This window comes from Anabas testudineus, chromosome 2, assembly GCF_900324465.2.
Source record: "Anabas testudineus chromosome 2, fAnaTes1.2, whole genome shotgun sequence".
Taxonomy (NCBI): Eukaryota; Metazoa; Chordata; class Actinopteri; order Anabantiformes; family Anabantidae; genus Anabas; species Anabas testudineus.
In genome coordinates this window covers 1,916,270-1,941,825 of record NC_046611.1, presented here as the reverse complement: position 1 = coordinate 1,941,825, position 25,556 = coordinate 1,916,270, and the positions used below count along the sequence as shown (strand labels likewise).

General features: G+C 40.5%; 1 protein-coding gene across 1 annotated transcript; it reads right to left on the bottom strand.

Annotated features, from left to right (window-relative positions):
* Positions 1-13,533: 13,533 nt before the first annotated feature.
* On the bottom strand, positions 13,534-23,257 carry LOC113163424 (inhibin beta B chain-like). Its single transcript, XM_026362028.1, has 2 exons — positions 22,239-23,257; positions 13,534-17,580 (listed from the first exon to the last, which is right to left on the bottom strand). The coding sequence occupies exons 1-2, from the start codon at positions 22,633-22,635 to the stop codon at positions 16,805-16,807; spliced, it is 1,173 nt and encodes a 390-aa protein (XP_026217813.1). The 5' UTR covers positions 22,636-23,257; the 3' UTR covers positions 13,534-16,804.
* Positions 23,258-25,556: the final 2,299 nt, after the last annotated feature.

The window sequence follows — 25,556 nt, the reverse complement described above, 5'->3', positions numbered from 1 at the left end:
CCAATGTATTTGAGGACAGCCTCAGTCAGAGGAGACGCTCTGTTTGTTTATTTTATTAAGATGTTTATATAAATTATTTATGTTGCAGTGATTTTAAACAAATGTTTAAAAATTGTAATTTCATGAAAAAACTTTCTTTAATGTTTTTCTTCAATTATAGTAGTCAGCTGACCTCATTCTTTGGACTCATAACGTTGCTGAACCTGGACCAGACCAACTGTAGCAGCCCCAGATCATAGCACTGCCTCCACAGACTTGTACAGTAGACACTAGTCATGATGGGTGCATCACTTCACCTCCTCTCTTCTTCCCCTGATGCTCCATCACTCTGGAACAGGGTCAATCTGGACTCATCAGACCACATGACCTTCTTCCATCTTATGCTCCTTTTTTCCCAGTAGCCTCAGTCACAAGTGGTTTTCTTAAGGCTACACAGCTGTTTAGTCCTAATCCATTGAGCTCCCTTCGCCTTGCGTGTGGAAATGCTCTTACTTCTACTATTAAACTTAGCCGTGAGTCCTACTGTTGTTTTTATCATCCATGCAGTAATTATCAGTGGGGGGCTCTTACCTCTTTACTTAGTTAAATCCAGGAGGTGACTTTTTTTAGAAGGGCGGTGTATGTACAGTATATTATGTTTTAGTTTTAAAGAATCTAATATGTAAACTTATTATCTTAAAATTTATGACGATAAATTTTATAACTTTCAGCATTAGTTTATACTGACTGATCAACCCACAGCTAAACCGAGGATGGACCTTAAAACCTTAACCTGCTGTTAAACTATTCAAATATTATAACACATAGTGTAATTATTAATTACCTGCGCAGGCCTCCAGCCAGCGGCCCTCATGTATTTTGTGCATCTGAACATCATGACTCCTGTGATTCCTGGAAAAACAGCTCTGCTCATTAATCTTTCAGCTCTTGTTCTTACAGTTGAGAGCTCTGCACCGCGCTTAAACGTCCACCGCAATGTCTCACAAGCAGAATAATCTTATAAGTGTGTGACTATAAAGAAAATTGTTCAACACCAAATCCTTGTTAAGACAATAATGGTGTTTTGTACTCCTGCACAAATATTTAAGCCTCTTAATAATATGAGTTGTGCAATGTTTTGGCGAGCGCCTTCTTAACTGATGAAGTCAGTCATACCAAGAGATTAGCTGACTGGGAGGCCTTGACCTCAAAAATAGCGGGGTGGCTCGTTGCTGATCCATGTTGTGTGGTAAGTGAGGTGGATGAGAGGCCTTCACTTGCATATTGTTTGCAGTGATTGTGTTGATCATGGACAGAGAGAAACCAACACACTCCAATCCAAACCAGGTGTCATGCACAAAAACAGCTGCACTCCGAAAGCTACTTCCTTCCTCCACTGTTAATGAGTTTATCACCGCCTGGTTCCATGAAACCACACTGATGATTAAAAATGCAAAAAGCACACAGTGTGCATGAAACAGCAGCAGAGTTATGTTCCCCTGTTTGACAGGTGGACGTGAAGGAGGACTGACGAGAAACAAAACAGCAATTTGACACTGAAAGGCTCAGTGGAAAGTTCAGAGCGGTGGGGGAAACGGTGGGTGGCCAAAAAATCACCTTGAACTTCAGTGACCTGAGTTGGGTGAGATACAGTCCCCGTCCACTTAGAATGTTATCACTCTGTTCAGTGGCCGTTATCAGCTGTTCAAGACCATGTGCTATGGTCCCTATATCCAACCTTTTGACCTTCTCGCTCCTCCACCTGATTCATTTCAGGGCAGCATAAAGTTTGAGTCACAGCAACAGTATAAATAACAGTAGTCATGTGTTATTTAATGCATATCACTTATTTATCATCAACATCAGTTGTTGGGTATCTTTTCAGGTGATGCTTTGTCGGGCCTGTATCGCAGCCTTCTACAGCTCACGCTTTATCTCTTTCACGTTTGAGTAAGACTAATACTCAGTCGGGTTCGGATCAGGTGATTCAAGAACTGTCCATCTCTTCAGCTTTAAGAAGCTCCTCTGTTGCTTTAGCAGTTTAGGGATCATAGTCTTGATGTACAATGAGCTGCAGGCCAGTGGGTTTTGAGGCATTCTCTTGAACGTGAGCAGACAAGACAGGATGTAATTTAGCTACTACCTTCAGGGTTAAATCATTGGTGAACATACTGTAAGTGAGCCAGCCCCTCAGCTGCCATACATTTCCCACCAAAAACACCCCCACCACTATGTTAAAAGATGACACATTGGCATTGTTGCTGCAGAACAGTTTCCTCTTAAAACTCTCTTATACCATACATGCGTTAAGCAGGCGCTAAAACACACCTGTTAACACCTGTGACTCATGTCTCAGCACTGCTACAGTGCTACTACTAAAGGTCAACTGTTGGTACCATTGCCTGTTTTGATGTGTGTAATTCAGACAGTGCTGAATGTGGTAAAAAAAAACAACAACTCTATCTATTTCTGTCCTTGTTTCCTTTCACTCTTTCTAGACTTAATAATTCCACATCACAATGAGCATGAAAGACTCAATTAAAACTCAAATTGTGACATTTATATTACGTTTAGTTATTTTACTAACCCTCTGTGGAGAGAAAACTGCCCACCCAGTACTTTCAGATAATCAACACTAATCACCATCTAGTCGCCTTTACCTGTCAGGTGCTGCAGCCAAATTCCATTAGTTCTCCAGTGCTGAGTGCCGGTCAGGGAGCCACAAACCTCAAGGCGACACCAGCAGCTCAGAGTGCTCCCACCCGCCTCCCCTTCCTGCACTGCCAATTCATCAGGCCAGGCATGACACAAGAATTGTAGCCCCCTTAATGTCAAGGCAATCAGAGACTCAATCAGAGCGGTGGAGCACAGTGGGAACCACACTCCCTACACATGTGCACATGAGTACCCTGAGGGCCCCAAATCTGCAGAACTAATGAGTGAGAATATATGTGCCCCACAAGTATGTGCCCTAGAGAGACTCAGCAGCAGCGCAGGGACCGAGCACCCTTAGAGGGTGGAAAAAATCAGCCAAACAGGCACTCCTGTAAGAAAGCTTTAACCCTTTATTCAGAGAGCTTAGCCCTGAAACAAGACCAAACCTGCCCAAACACAACCTTTGAATCCTAGGGGAGGAAAAAACAGCAGTATCTGCCAAGGGCACACAGTTAATGCTCCAAAGGAACATTGTAGGTGCCTCACTCAAATGAGAGCTCTTAAATAATATTGATGTAAGCCTGGAGAGACACGTGGCCTGATTTAGATAATGGATGTGCTTTTTTTTTTTAAAGTTTCCTTTAAATTACTGTCAATTATTCAAAAGAAACATTTCAAGTGAGAACAATGCCTAATTGGGAGTTACCAAGAAAAGCAAACTGTCCCCCATTGTGCCTTTTGCAACTTGCTCTGTCCTACTTTTCTCAGGCACTGGGTGCAACAATGAAAATGAAAAAGAAAGGAAGAGAGAGAGAGAGAAAACGAAAGAAAGAAAAAGCCATGTGTGGCAATTTTGCCAGCAAATAGGGATGAAGTCCTTAAAGTTCCTGCTTCTTTGCAGGAAGTGCAGTGTCAAAGTTGGTGGTCACGGTTAAATAATTTCCCAGTGTACGATATGTTTTCTTAACCAAGTCATCAGCCTGATTCATGATGCTCTAATGCTTTTGGTATGCCTCTCCCTGACCTAGAAACAGGGATAAGCATCAGGCTTAATCAGGCAACAAAAATGGCAGCTTGCTCACTGTACACTTATGAATGAGGCTCTCATTATTAGAGGTGCTGATCATCGGAGGGGGCAACGTTTCCACTGAGAAACGGCTCCGTCTTAACCATCAGATTAGACCAACTCATGAATAGCCATAAGGCCGGCACGTCATTCTCACTAACCCTCGGTGGTATGAATATTCTAATGAGGCCAGGCCAGTTTTCTCTCCACAGCGAGCTCCTCCTGCTCATGTATATTCATGAGGGGAGGACGCTCGTCAACAGCGGCACACCGTGTGGGTCAGTTGGATGCAGTGATCCAGCAGCAGCTCTGGCTTAACCAACCATCTGGAGCGTTTAGGGAGCACAATGTGCCACACCCCCATCACCTAAAAAAAGTACAAGATGAATTACATCAGTGCTGACCACCATTTTTAAACTGTTGAAAAGACGGCATCGCTCAATTTCTCCTCAATAGGAAGTCTGTGCTCAAAGAAAGGCTGATCAGCTGAGTGGCGCCTCCTGTGCTTGATGTCAGTCTTCACTCAAACGTTTAGTTTCTGAAACTGCGGTTTGAGGCCTACATTAGTTCCTCAGTCTGTTTCTCTCAGGTGTCTCTCAGGCTTTAGACCGAGAGACTTAATTTAAGTTCTTTATCGACATATAGAAGCAAACAGTTTTCCATCAGTAAAAGACAACTGAAGACGTAAACTGATGTTACTGTGCACACAATTCAGTACAATGATAAAAAAAAAAAAAACAGCACAAAGATCCAAGAATGTTTCCGAGGACGTTTATAATCGATATTAGAATTACTGTATTAGAATTAAAGCACTTACTGCACACATGAACCATGAACCTACTGTACATTTGAAAAACCTGTATCTCTAACCAGAGGAGTCCTTAAGGAGGTGATGTAGGTTTGACGTGATTAAGTTTGTGTCCCTGAACTCTTCATTTGTAAACTAAAGTGAGGTTCAATGGTACACAAATCAAAAGAAGACGCAGACTGTGAGTCTGAGATTGATTGAAGCTGAAACTAAAATGAATTATCTGTGTAGCCACTTCAGGAAATTCAAATCTCCAAACGAGAGGCTGAGGACTTTTTGTGTGCACTAAACAAAGAAATCCAACAAGATCTAAAATATACGTTAAGACTTTTAACAGAATCAGATGATAATGATGAAATTAAGAGAATAATAAAGCAGACAGTACAGCGACCCACTCACCCTCTGTCCTACGAGCCGTCATGCAGGCGGACAGGTGTGTCTGAATCGTGATTACCTCCACCTCTTCCCACGTGACCCGCTTTTCTCACAATGATTACAAATTAACAATAATTACAAATGAACATAATAACGGGACCTGTTATTTTTCACCAGTCTTTCTCACCAGTCTAAATGAATATGGCCCCATTTATAGCACCTACAAGTCCATTTAGATACATATATATAAATATGACTTGTTACTTTAATTGTAAAGTAATTTAGGAGGAATCATCCATTCATGACCACTGCTGTTACAACACCTTGTTTGAGGTTATCTGAGGTGTCTCATGTGCAATCTTAACTAATTAGGGAGGAGCTGTGGTTTTGATTCTGAGAGGTTTTGCTATTTTCAGAGGTGGAGATGTTCAGACTGTGACTCATCCTTATCATCGCCGAGCTTCGTCCCTTAAGTATCCCACTCTAATATACCTAAGTGTTTTGGCCCCGCAGCGGATGGCTGGCGTCACCGTAGACCTGAGACACTGGGTGAAGTGGAATTCCTTGAGCATGAGTCAGGAGGCATCCGAACAACAACAAGCTGAGAAGGAAACTGCAAGTCAGGCGCACCACCTCTGGAGGAAAGCCAAGTGTCTCTGGAGCTGTGACTTAACACCTGAATCCCTCTGCACAAAGCTGGCGCTCTGGGATGTGGTCAGATGGGATAAATGTGGTTTCCCACATAAAGAAAATTATGCTATGTGGGATTTTTGACCTCACTGCAGCGTAGCACCAGGTCAAACTGTTTTTAAATAGTTTTCCTCTTTTCATGTATTTATTATACTTGACAATACATTTATATTTGTTTCATATTTGTTTTTATGGATCCAATACGTCAGACTCATAAATTACTAAATAAGTCTGACTTATGAAGAAATATCATGACTTACTATATCAAAATAGAGTTGAATTCAAGTGAGAACTATGTGAGAATATGTCAAGTATCATATACTGATACTTAAAATTTTAACGTTGAGTCAAATTGTCAACTTATGCAGTCAAAATGATGAGATGGGAAATCAAATTTAGAAAATTTATCTTATAATATTGATATTATAATATTTGACAAACCAACCATACTTTTATAAATAGATATTTAATTAAATATTTTTTATTCTCCTGGCAGAAACTCAGTCCAACACAGGTATTTAAGGTCATTTCAAATTTCGTGATCATGAAACATCTTTAAAATCTCTGTGAAGGACATTTACATTCCAGATGAACCCGCTGGTAAAACTGACAGAAGCCCCTATTGGTTGTGAATGTTTTAAAACATCTTTTTATCAACATACAGAGACGGGAAACGTGGCAGCTTTAATTTTAGAGCATTCAGAAGAAACCACAGAAGGTTTAAAAGAGAGGATTACGCTACAAGCTGTGGTTGTTGATGCCTTGGGTAAAAGAAAACCTGGAGAGGGAACACGCATATTTTGATAAGTGCAGTAGAACATTCCAGTCATTCTCCAACATAAACTCCACCTCTGCAGAGCAAGATGCCTCTTCTCCTCTGACTCCATCTCCTTCTGATTCATTGTTGGGTGAAAAACTGCTCAAATACTTCCTTTAATTAAGCATCACTACAGTGACAATGACAAGGTGATGTTGGAGGGTTTTGACACCATCATAAACGTCTGTATCAGGATCATGCCAATGTTTTCAACAGGTGCAACAGCTGTTGTACTCTGAGCTCTCTACCGATGTTTCAACTTGGGTCCCTATCTCTAAAGCCTACCTCCTGTAGGGGTCCTTAGGAAAGACCTCCTTACACTTACCCTGCCGTTGCCTTGTACCTTGTGCGTCTGACTAAATGTAAATGTAAAACACATATTTCTGCTCTGCAGAATGTGATCTGGTGTCCACTTAATTCATTCGGCTATTTGACCCATATTTAAATACAAATTTGAGACTTGATTAAGTGGAATATCATTTGAAAGCAAAGGACAAAATCTTTGGCAATAAATGCAAAAATATTTCTGTCACTAAACAATTATGAGTCATTTTTTGAATAATAACACCCACATTGAAACGGTAAAACGGTCTGCTCTGCCAAATCTATGATTAACAGTACACACCCATGGTAATGTAGGCTCCACGGTGGTGTGTGTGCTGTTCAACAGGCCCACAGTCCTTGTTAATCACTGTATAATGTGATGTGAAATCTCTGGTATTGCTTTAACCCTATGGCAAATTCCACCAACTGATAATGTAAACACACCACAGCTGACTTACTTTGAAGCACAACACATTTTTCCACAACTGAATGCTTAATGATATCTAATAAAAGACCAATGGCAGTAATAGTATTGAATCTTTTAGTGATGACTTTTCCCAAAGGGCAGGCAGTGTTTGGGAAATGAAGTAAAAAAAAAACAGTTTTTCCATATCTTGAATTCTACTCCAACGCCTGATCATGACTTTTTGATATCATCCACCTGTGAGTGGCCTTGAAATTCCACCGTCTCCGCTGAGAGCACATTTTCCTCAGATGGAAAATCCCATCGTTATTCGGACAAAGGAGCTCTATTCAACATTGCTATCAACTTGTGTAGACAGTAATGTGACTGTGTTGTTGTGTCCCAGCCAAAAGTTTCCCATAAGCATGCTTTAGCCCCAAAGTCATTTGTTTTGCATACCTGCCGTATAAAGCAGCTTGGATTGTTGTTGTTGACTTTCGTATGAAAGATTTTGATAATATTTTTGGATTCCATCTAAATTTTCATTTAGAGTTAGTTTTAGTGCCAGGAGTTGGATGGAAGGATCAACAAGTTGTGTGTAGCAATGCTTAATCTGACTCAGCAGCACATCTCAGTCTCACTTATCATGTCTATACCACGTGTCATGGAACGTGTTTACTGGTGCATTGGAAGCATTTAGTTTACAAAGAGTACAGAGACAAGGGTAGAGGGACACATTGGACAAGAGAAAACTGCTGCTGAAAGGTCAAACAAAACAACAACAGATACCCTGATATTCTGTTTTTATCTGTTTGATCTTGAAATCTTTACTTTACAAAACATTGGTTACATAATGCAACCCCAGCTCTATGAGCATAGGTGTAGCCGTAGCAATTAGTTAGTTGTGTTTACTTGATACGTTGTGCAGAAATATTTTGGTTCAGTGTTTTCTGTGGAACATTTTATGACAGACACTAAAGAAAACTCTTGAAGCATAAAATCACGCTTCAAGCTGACACAGTGATGTGATATTGATGTTATTATAAATAACTGTGTGACAGAGAAACTCTGCATTTGGAATGCATTTTTATATTGAAAGACCTAATGTAGTACTGATGTAGTCAAGTCTTGTCAGCTCGCCTGATGAATGTCAACATGAAGTATGTAATTATTTGTTATGTGTTTTTAATTTTAAACCTTGCCTTCGGACCACATGCAATCAAGACCTGACTTGAACAGTGGAATTACAGTCTGGAAAAACAAAAGCTTCTGTTTCTAATCCACCTTCCAGGCGACAGGTACTGTACCTTGTCACATAGAAAATATCACACTAGAGCTCACCGCACTGTCAAAACATATAACTGTTATAGCCTGCCAAACACCACAACAGCATGTTAAGTTAAGTGTGGCCCTGAGGCTGTGTTCAGGAACATTCCTGTGTTTTGTGGTGGACCTGCTAATGCCACGAGCAGCATGATAAAAAACACCTCTCGTGTCAACTGACATCGCCACAAAGTAGGCTCCATAATTGCATAAATCTCTGCTTAATACGTCTACACGCCTGCTCCTTTGAAACTGCATAACCAAATTACAGCCTCCCCTCTTTGAGTTTGTTCTCGGGAATATCTGCACTTTGTGACTGCTTTTGTTATGAAGAGGTATTTTTACAACAACCACTCAAGCTCAATGTGCAGTTCCTCAAGCTGCATTTCCACAGCTCAGACACTGATGCCCCTTCTTCTGACTTGCTTTTTGTCAGTGTTTAATTAATAATGGCATTTGAGTCGGCACTGGCTGCAAGAGAAGTTTGAACGCTAAAGCTGACAGTAAATCATTCTAATTCGCCCCCTTGCATTAAAACAAGGCATCAGAACATGGAATTTGTGACTGTGTGTTGTTAATGACTCAATGAAATGAATGAGTTTGGAGTACATTTAACAAGCTAACGGAGAAAACAAACAAGACAAAACACAACGCTTCAAACAGTAGTTCAAACTTTAAATAAGGTCCAGATCTAGGTCACAGTCAGTTAGAATCAGTCCGTCTTTTGAAGTAAATCCAGCAGCCACGAACTTCATACCTGTGCATGCACACATATACTGGTTTGTTTGCTCATGTGAGAACTGTTTAGTCAAACATTGATTATAAATCCACAGTTGGTTTATATCCTAAGAGGATAGGAGGAAGAAGAGCGACGTCTTTGTACATCCATATATCCAAAAAGGGAGCAGTGTCCGTGCTTTGCGCTCCTCTGCTGTTTTGCTGTTTTCAGAGTGAGACTGCAGCCGGGAAAAACAATGATGGACTGTGAGTTTTTGGCCAAGATTGTCATGGACAGTGTCTAAATCGAACCTGAGGAAGGACTGGGGCCCTGAGACTCGACCATATGTCATATGTTAAATAGGTTCTATTACTTTTATTCAGTGTTACAGTTTTTGGTTTAATTGTACTGTGATCAAACTACTTGTTCTAATCTAGTTACTCATGAGCAACTTCTCTTGTGACCTATTGTTGAAACTCTTTGTTACCTGTAACTCAGTCAGTTTCTTTACTCAAAGTCATCTGAACTACATTACCTGGAACCAAGTCTGTTATCCTGTCACACAGAGCACACGTGCCATATCGTTGTCTTTACTGCTTTGGCACATTAAACTTGACAAAACTGCCATTGGCCTATGCCATATACTGACTTATTTCATAGCCCACAGTGTAGTGGATTTTATTGTATCATGTACACTTCAAAGCTGATGCATAAGTTCATTAGATCCATATTTCACTGTGTGAGTTGCTGAAATCTCACAGTCTGTTGTGAAGTCTTGACAGAATATAACATTGCATCATTTTCAGTATTTAAAAACCATGAAACCATGAAATGTGTGTTAATTCTAAATGTGTTTAACATTTTGTACAAGGATACATGTAGATCTTTGACTTATCGTACATTTTATGAATGTTAATTAACTAACATGACAAGAACCATTGAGATGTAGCCCTAATAATGATAACACAGATTTAATTAGTTTAGCTATTACATAGTGAAGATCCTTTACTTTGTTGAAATGTGGACATCTAAATGTTTCACACAAACATGATGTCGTTAACAATTCTTAATTGTTTTGTTTTTGTTTGTCTGTTTGTTTGTTTAAGTTTCTTCATTAATGAGAAACCATAAATTGTATTAGTCAGTTTAAGTTTACCCTAAATTTCAAGCAACCTTTCTAGCATGATAAAATAAACATGCACATATTTATTTCTCCCTTTTCTCTGTATTTGTTTTCGTCTCTCTTTCTCTTTTGCTTTCTCATTCCTGAGTAGCAGCAGACAATGTCAGAGTTGACTCATGCCTTCATCACCTGTCAGATTAAGGGGCGACTGTGTTCTGTCTGAAACATATCATTTCACTCCACTTAACAACAAAAATTCTCTCTGCTTTAGATGACACTTATCAGATTATATTTAGGGGTGTTTATGCCTCTGACGGATGTCAGCAGTGACAGTGTTGTGCAGTTCGACGAGGTTCACGAAAGTGAATACGTTCACATGTTGAGGTCATACACACAAATAAAATGATCACAGACTCATGAGTTTCCTCCGAGGCTAACTGCTAACGCTGCACCGGTTATAGATGATTACATGTCTCCTCCCAGGGTGTGACCCCAGAGGTCAAACACTTGACCCCTGAAGTTCTGCTGAGATTTGCTTAGGTATAATTAGGCCTGTTTAGAGCCTTTGTATGTCTGAGTGGGCACATGTAAAGCTCTGTAGAGCGGCCTGTTCCTAATCCCAGCCCTCAGGAAACAACATGACCAATCCCTGAGGGCAAAATGGACCCTTCTTCTCATCAGTCAACTTAGCAATGTAAAAAGTTTTTCAATATGTTGGCCTTTCAAATTCTGGTACATCCAGTATTTTATGTTGCAGAAATGATACTGATCATAACCAGGATTTGAGAAATTCTGGACTTAGCTCAATGCAACCGTGATTAGTTTTTGAAACCAGCAGGAATCAAATGTGGTGGAGAAATATTGCAGCACGATCAAAGTACAGACCAAATTCATACATAGCATCTCAAAATGAAACGTCAAATACCGAAAGCTGAAAATACGTGCTTGTTCAGATTCTTAGGCTTGTTTGCTTATACTTTAACTTCAATCAGTTATTTCCTGATTTAATTATTTAATGCAGTAAACAAAGAGATAAGATACATTTTTACACTTTAACACTGATCCCTCGAGTAGTATGATAAATATTCCTTTTAATTCTCAAAATTTGTCACGACATGAATACATTTCTTCCACTTATTGATTTATTTGTTTATTTGTTTTGGCCTGAGTATTTAATTATACTGAAGTCAGCTTGTAAACACCCAGCACATATTGTATTTTAATTGTAGTAAAACTGCCTCAGTGCAGATAATAGATTTATTTATTTAAGAATATAAATTATTACCTGTGTAATATATTATTTATAAATTACAATATTTTAAAAGAAAGGCAGAAAAAATCTTCAATTTCTTTGTAGTGTAGAGAAGTTGCATTTAATTCAGATCCTCAGTTTTGTACTTGCAAGTAAATGTACTCAGTTACATTTCACCACTGCTTAAAATAAAAAACCTTTAATGAAGTCATGTAAGATGTTTCCGTCTCCAGTGTTTGATGTGACCCTGGTCTAAATTAATTATCCTGTTTGTTTTCTCACTGTGAATATTTTCTTTAACCAGATTTGTCATCATGACTTTTTAAAACGTGATCGCTTACGTCACTTTAGATATGTCAGTAACTCTAAGCATTTGGCGGTGCCCTCTTACGGTATGTGGACACATGTTTAAAAAGCAACTGAATCAACAAATGTGGGTAAATACTAGTATGGAAGAAAACCAGCAGTGTCAGCAGCCTGACGTACAAGCTGCTTGTGGTAAATGTCATGTCAACAAACAATGAAATCTGCTATTAGAATTAACAGCTGGATTTTCAACTGCTATAGTTGATGTTATCTTTAAAAAAGTACGCCTACGCTTTGTTGTAGCGACAAGACGTCATCTTATTTGATATGATTACAAGGTGTCAAAAGTACAGACAGTACTTGCCTAGAGAGATACTCCAATATGAGTAGAAGTACCACTTCAAATTCTTTACATACTTTGAAGTAAGATCATGTACTTTAATTGCAAAAGTACAAGTAGGCTACACTGACAGTGATTTCTCTGAAAATAAAGTGTTTTAAACTGCTAAACTTGGCACTGATTGTAATATGAATGATAAAACATCTACAAATTTAGTTTTTATGCATTTAGAAGAAAGTGAATATTTGCATACATATTTGTTTGGAGTGTCACAGAAGTGAATATACATATGAAAGGAACACTTTTAAATCAGAGTTTAGCATCAAGGCAGTTAAACTTCTGGGATATCGATCTGGTCAGTTAATATCAGAGGGGACCTACTGTCAGACCCTACACTGGTGCAGTGGCCTCATGTGTTGAGAGTATTCTGGCAGTTCCTAATTGATCAAGTGATAGGAACTCAGTGATGCCCTGGTCCAGATACCCCACGACACCATCCGTCATCTCATTTGTGAGCCGTGTATATTGGGGCTGTCAGTGTTAACACAATTCAACTAGCTTTTTCGAATGTGAATAAACTGAAACTTCCACAAGTTTCATCTTTGGGCGAAGCTCATTTTTGCTGGTGTTAAAAAAGATACTGAGATGAGGTCAACAAACTGTACTGGTCAAGTGTATTTGTCATCAAAATAACAACAGCAGAGCAATTTTAAAATTGCCATTAATCATGATTAATCACAGTCTACAACTGTTATATCTAGATTAACTGTGTTAACACTGACAACCCTAATAAATTAAGTTAAACTGTGATTAACTTAATTTTTTTAATTGATTAACTGCTGTTAATAACATGAATGTACAGGTCTAGAACCAGATTAGTTTGACGTCCCTGATAAATACAGTTGCTTACGTGTTCAAGTTCTACTAAGTTTAATTCTAAAGAACCAGAAACTCAATTTCTGAAAATTTACTTTGAAACAGTTCAAAGTAACTTTTAATTTTTACCTCTTTATGAACTGACTGTTGTTTAATCTACAATAATACATCCTCATATATTAGTTAATTATATTTTATATCAAGAAACTACATCTGCATAGTAGTTAAACCTGCCAGATAAAAGTAGTAGAGTAAAAGTACTGGTAGATTGAAATAGTTATAAAATAAAAATATTAAATCAAAGTAAGTATTGTATGTGATTGTACTGTACTTAGTTACTTTCCATCACTGATTACAACATTTGTGTTTTGCTCTTTTCAGCCGTGGACACTGATCAATTTAATCTTCAACTCCACAAACTGTTCTCTTGACACATCGACAAATCCATACAATAGGTAATAAGAAATTTATTTTTCAACAATTACAAAGAACAAAACGTTTCAAAGGCATATTCATATGTACATCGACTGTACAGGGATCAGATGACGTGTGCTTCACTCTACATAATTCTGGAATGAGCTAACAAAAAGAAGAAAGAAAACTAGGAATATTTAAGTAATTTGATGAAAAAATATGAAATATTCCATGTCTAGGTACAAAATAGAAAAGAGATTAAGCTGATTATGGACTGATATTATACCCTGATACAGTGTTTAGGCCTCTTTAAACTGTCAACGTCATTTACAACAGCAATAACACGATGGCATTACCATCTTCCAATAGCTAAACCTCTTGGCCTCTTTGGTTCCATGATTAGGTATAATACATTTGAACAGAGCTCAATTTTGCTTCTATAAAAATAACTTTTCTTTTCATGGCAGTTTTTTATTTACTTTACTTTTCTTATTACTAGTCACACAACTCCTCAGTGCAAATATTCTAACGTCCATCCGCTTTGAAGAATAAGCGAAAGGTTACAGTGGCAGGCAAGGTTAGGGCAAGCATCGGACAAGAGGCAGGAAAAGGTGAGATAATGAGCAGTTTCTGAACCTCTGCTATTTCCCTTCAATGCATATTTGGAAGTGGTGAAGCTTGTGTATGAGAGCAGAATATAATGAGCCAGAGAAATAACAGGTCGCTGAAACGTTTAACCTGAAAATATCAAAGTAGTGTCAAAGTGACTGAGACCTGAAACTGTGTCTTAAAGTGTGTTACGGTGCCAAACAGGCCGTGATGGGAACTCCGCTGGGACAAATTGATTTAGACTCCAAAATCACTGTTCATGCATCACATTTGGGTCAACGTTAGCCCCAGTTAGCCTCTTTTTACATTTCAGTTCCAACTCAAGACACAATGGAAGTAAAAAGGAAACTCAACAGGTCGTTCAACAATCTTTAAAACCTTCTACATCCAGTTAGTGAAAACTGTTTGTCCTCTTTTTGATCGTGTCATAGTGACAGCGGCTTTTTGACGGTCATGCAGCACAGACGCTATTCCAATAAGTCTTTGCAAGTATTTCTACATGGGTGCCTAAATTTCTAACCACTTTCATTAGATGATTCTCAGGTATTAATAAAAATATCTAGTACAACTAAGAAAAATAAAGAAAAATAAAAAGGTTTAATTTATGTATTTATTCTGTGTAAATCTGTATTTTTATCATAAAAACATTTTTCAGTGTGGAAACCATTGTTCTGTAATAATGTTCATTTTTCTTGTGTTAATGTTGTTAATAGTTTCTTTCTAGTTTGTTTCTCGATACAAAGCTTCACCACTTACTAACAAAAACTTTAAAACACATTATGTTGTTTTCACTGACGTGAAATCTGCCTCCTGAAGCCTCCTAGCCACAACCCAATGTGCCCCCGCTTGCCACACTTACATTTCAAGTATTGGTGATAGTTTGTCACTAGAGCTTACGTTTAGCTTGTGTTATGTGGGTAAATACTATACATTGCATAGCTAATGCGGCACTTATTTCTTTTAGAAGGACTGTGGGCAGTGGTGCACCAGATAGGGCTCATCAAAGGCATTTTAATCTGCAAGTGCTTTTAAAATGTGCGTCAGGAAGTGCGAAGCTACACCATCACTAAACTGAGCAATATGGCAACTTTTCACTTTGACTGAAATGAAATATAGATTAAATTTTTGTTTTATTAATATTAGTATTATTATTGATTGGAAGGATTTAAACGATCCCTTTAAAAGAGAAGCTGAAGGTTTTGCCTGCAGTAGAGATGGATAGATCTGAGGTTATTCCTGGTATTTCATTCCATTGTCTTCAACCCATCAAGTCTTACTATGAGGGGAAGATGGTGCAGTCCTTATTTTAGCTTCGATTTTAGAAAAAAACAAGCAATAATGTCTTTCTTTAGAAGTTTGCTTTGTAGGAGCTGCCATTGACTCTTTCATATTGTACATAGGCTGGGTAGAGTTGGTTAGTGTTGGTAATTATTTAAATCTACACAAGCCTGCTGGTGGAAAAATGGTTGGACGCTTCCTCGTATCATAGGCAGAAATGCAGAGTTGCTTTGCATGTACCAGTCAAAACCTCCTAGCTTAAAGTCCAGCTAATAAAGAGTGTCAAATAAAACAAAGGTAGGATTTTAAAGCTTGGAATTTGAGGAAAATATGTTGTGTGATGTGGGGAGACAGAATTTGAAAGATGAGATTTTAGTCACTTAAGTGCACACATGAATCATTTGAGAAAGAAATATAATTTAAAAGGGAAGTGATTATCTACACATCCCTTCCAACCCCCATCAACCACTGAGCAACAAAAGGTTAAAGTAGCCTTTAACCCTTCCATCACAAAAGTTCCTTTACCAAGACCGGAGCTGTGAAGACCCCCACACGGTTATGTCAGGTGTGACAGCTCACATTAGCAGGTTTACCTTTTAGTTGTCAGTTTATAAGATTATCTCGGCATGACAGCATCACTGTAACAGAAAATATGTTTTCATGTTTCCATCTTTTTGGGATGTGCCCAAATGTCCACATGTCCGTGAAGCAGGTCTTATCATGGAACAGAGTTTCTATAAGACTGAGTGTAAATGGGACTCCTGGCCAGAAGTGCTGTACGTTGCTGTGAAGACATTTTGAGTGCTTGTCCCAAGTGTTTGCACATACTGTTCTTGAACGAGGCATGTTTGAATCACCCCAACCTTCTTTGTGACTCAGGTAAGGCTCCCTGCACCTCCTCTGGAGACATTATTTTCATGTTCAAGGTTGGATTTATATTCTACACATGAAGAGTTTCATTCCCAAACAAGATACCCACTTCTAAACAAGTGGACCTACTCTAACAACGTGACTGATAGCAGAAGATTACATCAAATCATGTTGCTTTGTAAAGGCTAGTAGGTAATGTACGTCTCAAACCAGAGCTTCGCTATCTTAGAGATATTTCATGAAGAACTTCAGATATCAAATATTTTCCAAAATGGATATTTAAACATTTGGAAGAGGACTCTTCACGTCCCTGTGAAGGAGACTGAATCGTTTCTAAACAGAAAACAGTCTTGCACCAGAGAATCTAATGACGTATATCAACAAACATAAATATATATACAGGTTTTTGTGCAGGCATATATGAGGGTGTGTAGATATGTGTGGATGAGATTGTGTGTGCATGTTTTCTCCATCGTCCATAAATATTCTGTTTCTATATTAATTTTTGTTGTAATATTGCGAATCTGTTTACAGTTAAGTTCTTCAGTTCCACCTTAAATAAGCAGGAATGAAACGAATCAAGCGCAGCCGCACTCCTCCACAATCATGTTGGGAACGTCCCGCTTGACGATGTTGTACTCATCGTCAAAATACAGCATGGACATGGTGCTAAGCTTGGTGGGAATGCAGCAGGAGTTCATGGAGCCTGGGCTCATCCCCCGCATGCGGTACTGGTTTACCACCGCTGTGTGGAAGGACGAGGCTGAACCGGGGACACCCGCCATGTAGGCCGGACAGTTCCCCTCGCAGTAGTTCCCAAAGTAGCCTGACGGTGCGATGATCCAGTCGTTCCAGCCGATGAGACGGAAGTCTATGTAGAATTGCTGCCGGCAGCACAGGTTGCTGCTGCCGTCACACTCCAGCCCCCTCTTACGGATTCTGTGTTTGTTTTCTATCTGCCGAGCTTGGACCACCAGGAAGGGCCTGTGGGACTCATCATTGTGGTTCAGCAGGATGGGTACAACACCTTCTGCCTCGCAGCCTTCGCAGCGCACATCTAGGTTTTGCCTCCGGTCGCCCTTCTCAAACACCAACCGCACGGCATCAGTCAGCAGGAAGGTGTGCCAGCCACTGCGCTTCAGCTCCACCCGCTTCTCCACTAGGTTCCACTTGCTACCAAGGCCGGGCTCCTGATAGTACACCTTCACTGTCACCTTACGTCTTGCGCGCATCTCTAGAGGAGACGGTAGCAGCTTGAAGTAAAGCCAGAGGGTGGCCTGGGTCACATACAGGTTCTGGTTCCCCTCACTGGAGATCAGGAAGAACAGGCTGGACTTGGATGTCACCATGTCATCTGAGAAACACAAACACATCAGAGGGATGAACAATGTGAAGTAACACAGTAAAATATCTTACACCACGTTCGGTACAAACAACCATCAAACACTGAAATTAAGAATTAAATAAGTTCTTCCTCATGTGCAACACTTGGACCAACGATCCCAAAGAGGACTGAACAGCTTAAAGTGAGACAACAGGCTTCAGCCTCCCTTCGGTTCAGGGTGGCACAGATCCTGCGGACTGTGACAGGAAGGCGTCGGGTGCAGGGCCACTTGGCCTCCAAGTCAGTCTAGATATGAGAATAAGGGGGTGGGGGTGGGCAACCCACATGTTAAAAGGCTTTGTTTTGAATGCTGCCTGAAAATGAGATCTTATGCAGGCGGAGAGCACATCACAGGGCCAGGCAGCGCAGGAGATGCAGCAGCAAACTGGAAGAATGAAGACCCAAGAAAAAACGTTTACGGACATGAGCTGGTTCTCAGGAGCCGTGGCTGCTTCTGCTGAAGAAGACTGCAAATGGTCCGAGGCTTTTATTTGTGAAACGATTTAAAGGTTTGGAAGCAGGGCAGCTGAGGAATTCAAACACTCATTCATCATATATATTTGGAAACTCATTCAGCATCTGTCTTCATATAAAGTCTGAGACAGGTTTATGCACATTCAACACAGAAGATCTCTGGGCTGCTCCATATATATATTTACAATTGCACTCATTCCTCTTGTGGGTGTTATTCTGTTTCATTTTGCAAGCCAGTGCTCCCATTAAGGCAAGATAAAGTTTTGATCCTGAGCGGATCCATGTAAATATCCTGAGAGTGCTCTTGGGTAATTGATGGTGCGAAGAAACTGGACTCAGCACACTTAGGACAAGAGGTTGTGTTTTACATTTTAAGCATTTTATCTTAAGGAGCTTACAGACCTCTACCTGGGGCCCATCTTTGGTTTTTCCCTATCTCTTCCTGCTGTTGTAACCATGTAGAACCAGCGCTACAGAGACTGTGACACGGCTTAGATCCATTCCACTCGTAGAACTGTGAGTGGGAAATCACACCTTAAGAAAGCGTAAGACTCTGTCTAGTGGAGGTACTTGAGACTTTACGGCTGAACAGTTGCACAACTCAAACAGAACGCATCTTGTGGCCTGGAGGTTTCTGCCAGGAAAAGTTCAGTCAGTGTTGCATCTTTCCTGAACTGGCTGCAGGTTGCATCCAAAACAGAGTTATATATGAAAATGTCAAAGATCCAAAAGTGTAACGTGGAGCAGACGTTGCAGATCATCAAAGCTAACACTGAGCTTTCTAGCGAGTCTCCACATGCATCACCTCATCCATCACGAGACGAGGTAATCTCTGAGTCATTACTCAGCAGCTAGGGCGTTAGATCACACAATGGGCCTGCAGATTACAGCACCGCTGTCATCCAGGTGGCATAAAAATCAAGAATGATAAAGTTAACTGCTGATAAAATGAAAGCAAAGGTTAAGTTGAGTTGCAGGTGCAGATTTCACAGGTGTTACGTGTTCAGTTGTCACAGTTGTGTTCTATCAGACTGCTCAAACTTGGACTTCTTCACTTATTCTAAACTGCAGGGATCAAAGCAGCAGCTAAAACGCCTGTAATGTATGTGCTGGCAGCTGTTGGGGAGTGACCACCTTGCCCTGAGATCAACAAGGATAGCTAATTGACGGTTTGAGAGCGGGTTCGTTTATCACAGACGACCAGCTGCGTTGTCGGGTTGATAATGATGAGATGACGAACTCCTCATAAAGGTTAAATGAGGACAGGCACGGATGGTTCAACATCCAACTGCTGAATGAAAAACACTTTGTGTCCGAACATGCAATACTGGACAAAGAAGGACAGCAGCTGCTCCAAGTGGCTTGACGTTACATTAGGCAAATATTTAAGTCTTTCGTTTCTTCTTCTATGGTAAAGGCCACAGCTGTATAATGAGGAACAACAGACACATAAATAAACCACAGTGTCCTGCAGAAATGACGCATTGTTACTTCCACCATAGTTTCACAGAGCAAATTCCTAATAAAGAAGTAAAAACCAAAATGAAAAACATTTGTCCACATAACGTCATAAAACCACTTTGGTTTGAAGTCTGTCAACTGACGTCACAGAGAAAAACCTTAGTATTACAGTAACATTAGACCTTTATGAGTCTTTACAGGAAACCTGTGGCTGCAAACATGCTGACTCTTTGGACAAAATGCAGTTGGGGGAAGTTCAGAGCATAATATTCTTAGTATTTAAGTGGATAACCAACTGGCAGCTCCAGTTCCTTCTCTTTATTCTAAAAAAAATTAATAGATTCAGTATCTGTGATACACTTCTCTTAATGCTCAATACTTTATTTAGAGTGTGCAATAAATCTAAAAGGTCAAGACTTTTATTTTGGTGTTATTATTCATTCTTTAACTTCGAAACTGCAGTTGAAGAAACTGTGCTCCTGCTACTGATCATGTTAAACGATTGTCATCAGCACGTACCGTAGAACTTCAAGTTTAGAGACCAAATAAGCAAGAAGTGTGAAGAATGATGGAAATTTGAACATGTACACTTCCATTACAACTCAAAGTCACCTCTGCAGATGATGAAGATGATGAGATGTAATCAAAAGCTACAGAATGTGTTAAAATGAGGAGTTAATTTGAGCACAGAGACCTGGTGCCTAAAGCTGTTCGACTATTTCAATCTGCGAAAGTTGTGAAAACAGCAGCAGGCAGCTCACAAACACAAATCTGAAGAGTAGAAGAGTGGAAGTTGGACTACAAACTGTGACCACCTATGGTGCAGCCAATAACAATTCGAGCACTACAGCCCCTTTTTTCATATAGAGCCTGGAGTTTTACACACACACATTAACACACAGTGAATTCGAATGGGGTGCCAGGCTGCAGGGTTCAACCCATCAATCTGCATTCAGGCTGCACGACGGCCAACACAAAAGCTCTGACCTTATACTGAGGGGACTGATTCAACACAGCTCTGCCATGTCACACACACATAAACACATAAACACTCAAAATCCTAGATGGAGATGCATGTATACGCCAACGCAGACATTAGAACACACACATAGTTAAAAGGACATCAATAACACACATAAAGACGTGACAGACACACAAAAGCTCAAAAACTGCAACACAATCAGGGATAAATGAGGCCCAGACACATGACATAATGAACACACACACAGGTTCAGAATAACAGTTGTGAGTGCCGACACAAAGCAGCGATTTCTTGATGTGCAAAGCAGATGTTTCCTCAGAGCGCCATCGTTTTCAGAAGCAAGCGAGCGGAGGGACACACGTGGACGAAGCAGGTGGTGTTGTTGATCATTTTCAGTCCTGCTCCTTTCAGCTGCCCCTGAGTAAATTGTTCCTCTGAGCCTTGTCGTCGTGCCATGTCCCCGCTGGCAGTCGCTCAGCACCAGCAACGTGGCCAACTGGCAAGTGGATGGCGCAGAGGTGGAAGGTCTGCAACACAGCAGCCACAGAGAGAAACATCTAAAACTAAAAGGCTCTCAGCAGGAAGCAAACCTCCGCCGACTCCGAGAGAAGCTGCCCAAGTTTATCTTTGTGTGAAGTCGGGTTTTCTAGGAAAGTGAACACAACTCTGAAGTAGAAGCCAGGCGTCCCACACTTTGTCTCGAGCAAGTGAACGCAGCAGAGTAGTCATTCAAAATGTGGTGATTTTTAAGCCATTTTTCTAGATGATAACAGCCTTTTTCCATGTTTGTTGACAGACACCTGAGCTGCACAGTCACAGCCTTTAAGCGTTTGTTACTGGAGGCGTTTTCCTTTCTTCAGGAGGTCAACTGAGGCAGCAACCAACATAAGATGAACCCTTACTGTACAGTCAAAGACGGCAAGACTGAAAAAGCTGATATCTTGATAAACTAATTCCAGAAATAAATAAAGTTTCTAGTTTCACAGAAACGATGCAGGGAGCAGCTACAGATAGTGTCGGCTTTTATTTTAGTGGGTTTTCATCTCCATGCATCAACATCTGGTGAACATCAGCATGTTGTCCGGGTTGTTTCTCATTGAGTCAGTATCTGAAGACACACATTTTAAACACATCCATACATAATGCAAAGCAGCAGAGTTCACTGAGCAGCACCTGACTCTCCAGCTGCATGCATCAAATATCATTTCACATATGGAGTTTCATAAGGACAGCGTCCTCTTTTTATGAACCCTCAGCTGAGTGTCATGAAGCCACATCAAATAAGAAGCTCACGTTGTTATTAGAATTCAGTCAAACCAATCTCTCCTCTGCTTTTACATGTGGGTAATTCGAGTGTTTTTCTTTTTTATGGCACAATTTGATGTTTTGTTGTGTGATCTTCTCTGTCGCTGTCTATCCTTGTCCTAGATGCTTTTTTCTGTTTGTATCAGAGACTGTCAGCTCTTCTCTCCCTGCAGGATGCTTTGGCTTGTTGAAGACAAAGGATTACACTTTGAACTGAGTGCTGCATCTTATTTCCTGTAATCTGCCAAGTTGATGCCATCTCTGAGAATTTCACATTTCTTACATTAGAAAAACAAAGTGTGTTTTAATAAGTTTGAAGAAAATTGGTGACACATGGAAATTTGGATATTTGATCTATGTCAGGTTTTTGTGACTCCTATTAAATCAACTCGTCTCCATCACCCACCTTTCTCGGCAAAGCTGATGATCTCCGAGGTCTCCTCCAGCACCTCGTTGCTCATGGGGTGTCCATCGAGGTTGGGGATCTCCACCCTCCCGTCCTCCCGCAGCTTCCCAGCGTGGAGCTTCCGCAGCGCCGTCACCATTGCAGCTTTCGGGAGCGGGTGCGTGATGTTGGGCCTCTCTCGCATCTGCAACCTGCTCAGAATGTGTCTCTTGACCGCCTCAAGAAAGTCCACTTTCAGCTGGCCCGACTCGGGGTCCTCCGGCTGAGCGAGGCCACAGGACGCGCAGGTATCCTGGGACGCCGTGTGCGCCTCCTCCTCGGTCCCGGGTGCAGCGGCGCAGCGGATGGAGAGGACACAAGCCACGAAGAGTGCCAGTCGGATAAGACAGCTATTCATTTTCTGTTTGAGGAGGAGGAGAAAAACTTTTTTCCTCTTTTGTCAGAGTTTAGATCATATGAAGAATCATGAACAGGCTCAAAATCCTCTCAGTCCCGAGCGGTCTCCGTGCGTAACGGCGGTCCGCTCAGGTCTGACGCACTTGGATACCAGTCAGTGTAGTTTGTTTCCATTCACTGGAGAATCTGTTCATTACATCGTTACATTGATGTCTTTGGTCATTCTGAGCAGTTTGTCAAAAAACGGGAAGGTAAGTCCTCTTTAGTCCGGTTCTTGGGGACTCTCTTTGAGTGTTGGAGCGTGGGAGTTGGAGCAGCTTCACACAGAGAGCATCACCACTGTCATGAGCGAAAGATGTGTCATGGTTTCATTAATCAGCATCTCCCAGCATCTCCCTTCATCTTATCCCACAAACCACGAGGAGCTGAATCCGAGTCTCGCTTGAACATATCTCACAAGTTCAATCCATCATTTTCTGGTCCACAGACTCAAAGAGCTCAACATCATCCTCACTTTTTTATTCCCTAAATGCTTTTCAAACGTTCTTGGTCGTGACTCCCAGTGTGGTGTAGCCGGAGAAGAAGATGAGGAGGAGGAGAGGGAGGTGTGCTGAGGAGCGTTTCCATTCTGGCGTCTGAGACTCGGGGGCCGCCACACACCGAAAACTTTTTATACACGCAGGGGGGCGGGCGGAGCCAATGAGCAAGCAGGGAGAGGAGAGAGGGAGGGAGGGGGGCGGTGTTAATAATACTCCCCGAGGAGAAATCACTGAATTATTCCTAAAGGGATTCATATTACACATTAATCCCAGATAATATTTCTGCAGTGACACATTGAAACAACTACTCGTGGTTTGATCGTCATTCAGTGGAGTACTACCACTACTACTACTACTACTACTACTACTACTACTACCACTACTACTACTACTACTACTACTACTACTACTACTACTACTACTACTACCACTACTACTACTACTACTACTACTACTACCACTACTACTACCACTACTACTACTACTACTATACTACTAAACTACCACTACTACTATACTACACTACTAACACTACACGACACTACTACTACTACTACTACTACCACTACTACCACTACTACGACTACTACTACTTCTACTCCTACTACTACGACTACTACTACTACTACTACCACTACTACTACTACTACTACTACTACTACTACTACTACTACTACTACTACTACTACTACTACTACTACTACCACTACTACCACTACTACTACTACTACTACTACTACTACTACTACTACTACTACTACTACGACTACTACTACCACTACTACCACTACTACTACTTCTACTCCTACTACTACGACTACTACTACTACTACTACTACTACTACGACTACTACTACCACTACTACCACTACTACCACTACTACTACTACTACTCCTACTACTACGACTACTACTACTACTACTACTACTACTACTACTACTACTACTACTACTACTACTACTACTACTACTACCACTACTACTACTACTACTACTACTACTACTACTACCACTACTACTACTACTACCACTACCACTACTACTACTACTACTACTACTACTACTACTACTACCACTACTACTACTACTACTACTACTACTACTACTACTACTACCACTACTACTACTACTACTACTACTACTACCACTACTACTACTACTACCACTACCACTACTACTACTACTACTACTACTACTACTACCACTACCACTACTACTACACTACTACTACTACTACTACTACTACTACTACTACTACTACTACTACTACTACCACTACTACTACTACCACTACTACTACTCATCAGTGGTGGGAGTTTTTACATCCTTTGAAGCAGATGATGTTAAAAGTCCTGCAGCATTTTACATGAGTGAAACATTAACAAGGAAATGTAGTTCATGTCATAAACGTGCTCATCCTGCAGCAGAATGGTTCCATTAGTGTGGATCTCACTGGAACATTGATGCATGAACATGTGGGAAATACTTCAAGGCTACAGCTGGTCATCATGGAGCCGATTTTAATTTGGTTATAAACAGTTGTGCAGCTTCATCTGTATCCACTCATCCATTATGAGGTGTATGGTAACTGTGGTGGAGCAACAGACTGACATCTGATGGGCTTTTACTGTTTTCCTCATTGGCTCAGACACACCCCATGTTTTACAGCCATGTAACAATATTTGTCAAAAAAAAAGAGAACAACTGCCTATAAAATAAAAAGTGCATTTTTCTATTCATCCAGACCAGAGTAAGTTATGTTGTAAGAGCTGTTTCATTTGTTGTATATTCTTTTACATTTGTCATTTCTTTTCAAAGCAGAGGAGCCTTTAGGTCACATCTGTGCATGAATGGTGCTTCAAGTAATACCTTGACTTCAACTGTCGGCTCTAAACTTCATAGAAATGTAGGGTAAAATCCATAAGTCACACAAGAAACATCAAATACAGTGAAATACATAACATCAGCTCAAGTTTGTTCGATCTCTTCTAGCCAGTCTTTATGATATGCTGCATCATACAGCCCTTCATTGTTTTGATATTTAGATAACACTTAGCATCCTTAAAATGGTTAAATCCTAAATGGAGTTTGGTGAAGTTGTTCTCATAGATGTGCACCATGTAAAGGTACATTGTTGTCACAACAACAATATAAAAGCACCTGAACCCTACAAACAGCATTGGTTGGATTAAATTAGTATCAGTAAGCGCTGCTTTCTTCATGCAGATTATCACTGTGGTTATTTCGCACCTCATAAAGCCTGAACGACGTCCAGGTATGCAAAGAACCTGAGCCTTTCAGGTCAAATGTAACACAGTCCGCAGCGGCTCTGACTAATGAGTGCGTCAGTCATGGCAGGACGTCCGGACTGCAACATTTGTTA